This window comes from Halyomorpha halys, unplaced genomic scaffold (assembly GCF_000696795.3).
Source record: "Halyomorpha halys isolate HHAL.00 unplaced genomic scaffold, Hhal_1.1 Scaffold1389.1, whole genome shotgun sequence".
Lineage (NCBI taxonomy): Eukaryota > Metazoa > Arthropoda > Insecta > Hemiptera > Pentatomidae > Halyomorpha > Halyomorpha halys.
The window spans coordinates 138,708-146,288 of record NW_027109868.1 but is presented as its reverse complement, the minus strand read 5'-3'; the positions used below and the strand labels follow the sequence as shown (position 1 = coordinate 146,288).

Sequence of the window (7,581 nt, the reverse complement as noted above, 5' to 3'; positions counted from 1 at the left end):
TCCCTAACTGTTGTGCAATAATCGATGTTTACATGGAACTTCGAGGCAAGTTTTAGTTTTTGAGATTCATTCGTTGTGTGGACGGGCAGGAGAAAGGATGTAATCAGGATGAGGAGGTCCTAATCAATTTCTGTCAAGAAGGAAGCCATTTTGGACGCTAGGACAGAACAATAAGAAAAAAGAAGACACCGAGGATCATCAAAGGAAGATCGTGAGCTTGGTTAGTTTTGTATACATAAAAATAGATACATGTGTAAACTAGATTTTAATTTAATTAATTGTAATTATTGTAAATGCCTGTTTCTGATTGCCTAGAAACAACACGCCCTGAGATTAAGAGTCTTTTTGTATAATAAAATTAAATTATCTATTTAGTATTAAAGTTCATAATTTGAACCCAAAGTATCTCTTATATTTGAGAAAAGTTTAAAAACGATTCAAATTCTTTTTATTTTATTTTAAATAATATTAAAATTATTACTATATATATATTCATGCAGGCTAATGACATCTACTAAAGAATTAATTATTATGACAACTTTGCATTAGAGGAAACACTTTTATGAACTGTAAATACTTAAACTTTGATAAACAAACATTTAGTATGGAAAGAGTTACTTTGACAGTATCAACAGATGAAATTAATGATTCCAAACTTTCAACTCCATATGTTTCTGGTTTTAAGGCATAACCATACTGCCACAAAAAGTTTGAAGAAAGGCTCTCGAGTGGAAGGCCAGGTGGATAAGTAGGAGTCACCAAGTCACACATTTGTTCTCCTACAACAAGGAGCTTCTGCTTTTGTGTGAGTGTTACCAACCTCTCACCTTCACTGTCATCTTCCAACTATAAATAAAAAAAAAAAAATTTACAATTACATAATTAGATATAATAATTTTAAATGATGTGTTTATGAAAAGATTTATAATTCATATGATTTAAGCTTACGGAATATGTAAACTTATTATTATGTTCTTTTTATTAACCATTTATCTTAAAACTAAATTCTGCTGAACATAAGTTGGAGGAAAGTTGAAGATTTGAGGAAAAATGATCCAGTATCACTTTTATCAAACTATCCACTACTGTTGCTAACATACACTTTAATTTATTCTTCCTTGATACACCTATACTTCAAAAATGGCTTGTCTGATTTGACCCAAAGTAGTGCATTAGCGTAAAATGACTCTGGTATCAATTTTAGCATATTACATCTATTGCTTTCACTAATGTATTATGTTTGATAAATGCCATGAATGGAATGTCAATCAACACTATCTTTTAAATGAGCATATGACAGTAAAATATTAGATGAAAAGTAAAGAGCTTATCAGGCTAATTTCAGTTTTGACCTCTTTATGAAAAAATCTGAACCATTTGATTTAATATGTGACACATACATGTGAGTTGTTGAGAGTGTAGTCATTCTGTTCTTGTTAAAATTAATTTTCTCAGAAAAAAAATTTAACTAATCACTGAGTGAGTTATGAATTATTGAGTACAGAACTTCATCTGAAGTTTAGAATATTTCAAAATTTCATATTTTACTGACAGAAATTACCTGGAATATAAAGTTATTGGAAAGGTTATCATCACTTGATAGTACTTTTTATCTATCACAAAATGCCACTATAATTTCAATTAAAAAAAAACAAAAAGTCTACTAAAATCACAAGCCCAGTGGACTCCTCATACATTGATTTTTAGAATCCTCTTCATTTGAACTTAATCAAAAGTGATTGTCATTTTTTTGCATAGAATTTACCTTAACAATGTGTGGAATAGCTTCAAACAATTCAATGAGTTTAGAAAAGCCGAAATCAGCCACACGACATTGATGACCATAGTGGTGATGGTAGGCTGGAATGAATTGATGAAACTGAATCGAGCATTGTGGTGCATGCCCCAATAATTCAACAACCTGCAATAAGTTCATAAAAATGGCATTTCATATGGTAATTTTTCAAATATTCATCATTTTTAAATTTAAACTATTATAAATCTATAACTATTTGATCAAATTAGTTTGATACTAATAAAGACAGTCAATAATACTATAACATCATAAATTAATAAAAAATTACAAATAGTTTTTGGATGCAAGTGGCTCATGGACTACATCACTCAAAAACATTATACACCTTTTCAAGAGGCTATATCTACAAATAAATAGCTTGTGGCAATAATATGACAACCATAGCTACAGTTATGGTTATTAGAATTTCTCCTAGATGTTCCTTGGTTTCTCTATAATGCTATTTATTATTTTAGTTTGTCGAACATCATAAATCTCAACAAATTCAATTATAACTAGAACAACATAAATCATTAAATGAGTATTGTAGAATTTTTCAAAACTCTTATATTGGAAAATTTCATCATGTGGCTTGTTATATTCTTGCCCCATGCCCTTCAAATCTATAGTAAATATATTCAAAAATGAATTGAAATATCTTATTTGATATGTTAATCAGAAAACAAAAATTTTAAAAGCTAATTTGAGAAGATAAAAAAACTTGTAAATCTAATACCATAATATACGAATAATTTGGTACCTCTTTTGCAAATTGTTTAGTTCGTTCTATTTCTTCTTGTGTTTGCTCTCTCTTTGGAATTGAAAGAATCGTAAGTTCTTGGTCTTTAGTAACAAGAACTATGGATTCAGGAACTTGATTCATAAGATCATACAATGAACAAAGTCCATAATCAACAGGATCAAAACTTTTACCAAGAACTCTCTCAAATACCTAAAAATAAAAATTTTACATGATACAAATAAATTTATCAAATCTGAACATTACAATCATAGCAAGTTGATTAAATGTTTTCAATATTTTTATTCAGTTGAGTAAAATTGCTAGTTAACCTAGAAATAAGAGTTAACTTATCTATCAATGGATTCTTAGGTAAAAATGTTAAAAAAATATGATGGTAAACATTTTTCCACCCTCATGAAGTGGGTAGTAAAGGTTCTTGATTAGAAGTGAATGTATCGAAAAGGCCTTATATTCAGAAAGAACTTATCCGAAATCAACTGGTTTTCAAAATGTATACAGTCACTGAGTTTGCGTAAGGAAGGGAGTAGGCTCGGTGACTTCAGGAACTGCAAATGGTTGAAGCTCCACAACTCCCTCCGATCATTCTGCTTATCCCAAAAAGGTCATCTACTTCTCATCTGTGTTTGTCAGTTTATCATTATTTCTCTAATAAACAAAGACTGAGAAATGGAGTCGTCTTCTCTCTGAACATTCATCTCAAATTCTTTTTGTGAACCACAAAATGTAAACCAACCAGTGATTGATTTTATGATTACCAATAAAATTTGATAAATTAACATTATTTTTTAAAATTATAATACATATATATAGTTGCAATTATATACTGGAGTACCTAATTGTACCTGTTTAATTTATTGGAACCAAAGGTAAAAAGATATGATGCTCAATATTCATTGACAGTCAATTGCTTCATTAGAATAGATACCCAGATAGATACCTACCTAATCCTATTGTACTTTAATACTATGTTCTGAGGTAGTTAATGCAACTAATATAATTCATGAATAGAGTTCAGTTTTGTTTTGTAATCATTGAAATACCTACCTACTTATTTGTTATAAGATAGGTAGCCAATAAAACTTTTGTTGTAAAAATAAATAAAGAAGTACTTGAAAAAAAAATAGAAGTATAAATAAAAATAATAATAGCGATAAAAACAAAGGGCATTTTAAGTGAGACCCAATATGCATATACCAAAAATGTAACCTATATACTGGATACATAATTATGAGAGATAGTTGACCATGCATGACTTGTATGAGGAGAAGATGGTTGGGGGTGCGGTCAAATATATACTAGAATACTATATATACTGGATACTATTGTCGGTGAGCAGAGTGACCATTTGGGATTCGATCCAGCAAGAGACCTTGTATTACACCCTATAGTGTGTAAGCCCAATATGGTAGGGTTTTCAAAAGGACCAACATATATTTTCAGGTTGATGGAGGTTTCTAGCAAGAAATCCATTCACAATGAATGGATTTTAAATTTTTCTTTTTTGTTGAGTTCCTTATATCGAAATTAAATGTTTAACCATTAGAAGATCCTCCTTTTATTTTTTAGTTTCTGTGTACTCTCAACAAAATTATATTTTTTGCAGAATATTATAATTTCATCAGCTAACCAACATTTTCTGTACGAAAATAATTCAATTTTTACCTAGATTGTACAACAGGTACAGTAAGTGTCCTTGAAAAGAAGGAATTCATTTTTTCAAATAATCAGAGATCAACATTTTGTGATTTCTTATGGAAAATATCATAAAGATATTTACTCAAGATATATACTCAAGAAGATAATTATTATAAAACTTTATGATGCCTTTGGCAAACTTCAATTTGTTAGTGTGACAAATGAGTCTAATAGTTTCATGATATTTTCCCAACTATAAATAGGTGAGATGTTCGCACTACCCAGAAATCTACTAATATAACTGGTATTTGGCATGATATGAGCTGGTCCATTTGTGCTGCTTCGTCATTAACTATGTACACATATTCATCTAACTGTAGTCCGGTATCAATATTCACACCAAGATATCTAAGAAATGGTCACAACCTTACAGTCTTCTCTAGTTTCTTGCTGGTTACAGATACTGCCTTAATTTTAAGATCAGCAAGTTATAGACCTACTGAAGCCCATAGGACGTGGCATGGTTCACTTATTAAGTAATCTCCACCAGGAGTTTTCTAAATTCCTAGATTATCCGCAGACCCTAGTATAGTAGTTTTATTTGGGAGTTTGGGCACAACCATCATACAACATACTTCACAACAAGAACCTGGGAACCTACGATTTTGTAAGTTATAGTTCTAGCATCTATATTCATCAAAATTCTATCAGATAAGTAACTCCTAATGATTCTTAAGATGTATAATGAGACTTTCATCCTTAGAATCCTTCCATGATGTTATCCTACTATGCTGAATTAAATTTGTTCCTTATATCCTCCATCTCTTTCCTTTTGTTAGATTCTTGAGCTGACATCTGCCCTTTAGAAACTTTATTGTTGTTCCGACAATCCTAGGACTATTTCACTGGAATCAATCATACCTCTCTTGCAGTTTGCAGCAGGATAAAGTAGATAAAGTTAAGTCACACTTTTTCCTTTGGCAAGAGCACAAGGTGGCACCACTAATAATATTTCCAATAGGTCAGGATAAACTGTGTCTGAGTGTATGTGTATACAAACTGATAACAACGAGTCATATTTACAGGGTTTGGAAAAACATCTTCATGTATTAAACATGAAATAGATTGCAGGAATATGAACCGGGTGGTGGTCCCTGAATGGTTAACTATTAATATTCCATAATAAACATAAACTAGTGATGAGAAATAACAAGAAATTACACAATATTAATAATAGTGAAAAACACTGAGCAAACAAATAGTTTAGGCAAAATTAGATGTAAAAAGAATAACCTGTAACTATATAAATATAAAAAATATAAAATAAAGTGAACAATTAAACTAAAAGCGGTTTTTTGATTACCAGAGGCAATTCTTCAAAAGTGAGTTTTTTACATGGCTGAGATTTCAAAGCCCTAAGGAGATCTGATGTAAATCTCTTGATTTGAGCTCTATGTGAGAGAGTTACAATTCTTTTGTTTCCTTCTCCTATAACCTAAAAATAAATATTAAAATATAATAATAATAACAACTGTTTTGTTTATAAAACACTTAGAACAAGGAGAGCTCAGGAGTTGACCTGAGTTGTATATAGAATAGAAAATAATTATAAAAATCACAATATCACAAAGAAAATAATTACATTTGTGAGAGTAAACAATAATAATATTATATTATTAACAAAATAATAAGTTCAAAATCACAATCCAAGTTCAAGGTCACAATCCTGCATTGTCTTACATCATTTTCTCATATGTTTGAATTCAGGACAGTAATTTATGAAATGGATCATCGTATCATTTCTTGTTTTGAGTAGTGGACAGCACTCTTCTTGTTTGAAAATAGTGATGTTTTTGTCGATGAAAATTCTTAGTTAATGTTGATAAACTGCAAGTCTTATTGGGACAATTAGTAAGGTTTTTTTAATTGTGTTTTTATGTTTAAATATGATGGGCTGAATGAGTTATTAAAAGACATCAAATTCTATCTCTTTAGTCAGCCAAAGGTTCTAAGCTTGTTCATTCAGTTGTTCTTTTGATAAGGTAGGTAGATTTCACTGAAGCCTTTCACAGCCTTATGTTTCTAGAATATTTTGTAACCATGTTACCCGGTTCATGGGAAATTTATGAGGTTTTTTGCCTTAATGAGAGCCACATAAATCCTTTTGCATAAGTCATCACCTTGCATCTCTACAATTTGTTGCCACCAAAAAAGCATCCTCTTAATCCAAGTTTAGAAATTTATGTAGAACATGTCATTGTTTTTTACCTTGAAAAATCAGTGAAACAAGGACAGGAAATCTTCTCTTTTAATTTAAAATCAACTAGGATGCTTATTTGTCTAGTAAATCCATGCAAAACCTGTATTTGTTTTCTTGTTATTCTCTGACCTCGATGCTCTCATCTTTTTTGGGAAGTTTGTGTATAACTAATTTTAGTATTATTGTTTACTCAAGAACTTTTTGAAAATCAATTACTAAACATCTTTTTCCCAGTGTTGGTGTAATATAATCATGCATGATAAGGTTTGAAGCTTTCTACAGATTTGTTACAGTACAGTAATACTAGGTATTCTGCATGCACAGAAAGCTTCATACCTTTAATAGAAAGAAAAAAGAACAACAAAAAATATAATTCGTACCATACTAACTAAATTGTTAAAATCAATCCAAAGCATTGGTACTAGCCTGCACAATATTTGGAAGAGCATCGAGGAGATCAATGAGTTTAGTAAACCCATAATCAGCTACACGGCACTGGCGACCAAAATGGTGATGATAAGCAGGTATAAGACGATTAAATAGTAATTGGCAATGAGGCTGAGTTCTTAGAAGATCTACTAATTCTCGACCAAAAAATGTCAGCTGTTTCACTAATGATGGGCTCACACATTTACTTACATCTACAAAAAATACTTTAATAAATATTTTTTCTTAAATATATGTTTAATAAAATTTAAGTAAATTAAATACCTTCTATTTTGTCATCAAGAAAATTTCTATTGGGAGCGGGTTTCAAATATTTCACACCATTAGCAGATGACAATTCAACTTTGTTGATACAGGTTACTAAATGTTCAAGAGGTACACCATTTTCTGATCGGAGTAATAAACCACATTCTGCTTCATAGCAAACAATGAAGCTAAAATAATACCGTGTAAATACATACAACATACATAGTAGAAACCTTCCATTTATATAATCACTATTTCAATAGGAAGTAGATGAGATAATAAATGTACTCCAACTATATAAAATTTAAAGATTTTGACTTATGTTAGATAGAATGAAAATGTTATGTTATTAATTTATTATATTAATAAGCTTATTGATTTCCCTCACATTTGATTGTGCAAAATATAAAGAAAATTGTAATAATTTTCAAAATT

The 7,581-nt window shown here is 30.1% G+C and overlaps 1 protein-coding gene across 4 annotated transcripts in view; it reads right to left on the bottom strand.

The window, feature by feature from the left end:
* The window catches only part of Marf1 (meiosis regulator and mRNA stability factor 1-like protein), a 60,889-nt gene that overhangs the window by 26,414 nt on the left and 26,894 nt on the right, over positions 1–7,581 (bottom strand). For all 4 annotated transcript variants that reach the window (XM_014434543.3, XM_014434545.3, XM_067048030.1 and 1 more), the window contains 6 exons: positions 7,165–7,334; positions 6,880–7,094; positions 5,557–5,688; positions 2,556–2,747; positions 1,766–1,921; positions 619–846 (listed from right to left, as the gene is read on the bottom strand). In XM_014434543.3, coding sequence (XP_014290029.1) covers positions 619–846; positions 1,766–1,921; positions 2,556–2,747; positions 5,557–5,688; positions 6,880–7,094; positions 7,165–7,334 — 1,093 coding nt within the window. The remainder of the gene's footprint in view (positions 1–618; positions 847–1,765; positions 1,922–2,555; positions 2,748–5,556; positions 5,689–6,879; positions 7,095–7,164; positions 7,335–7,581) is intronic.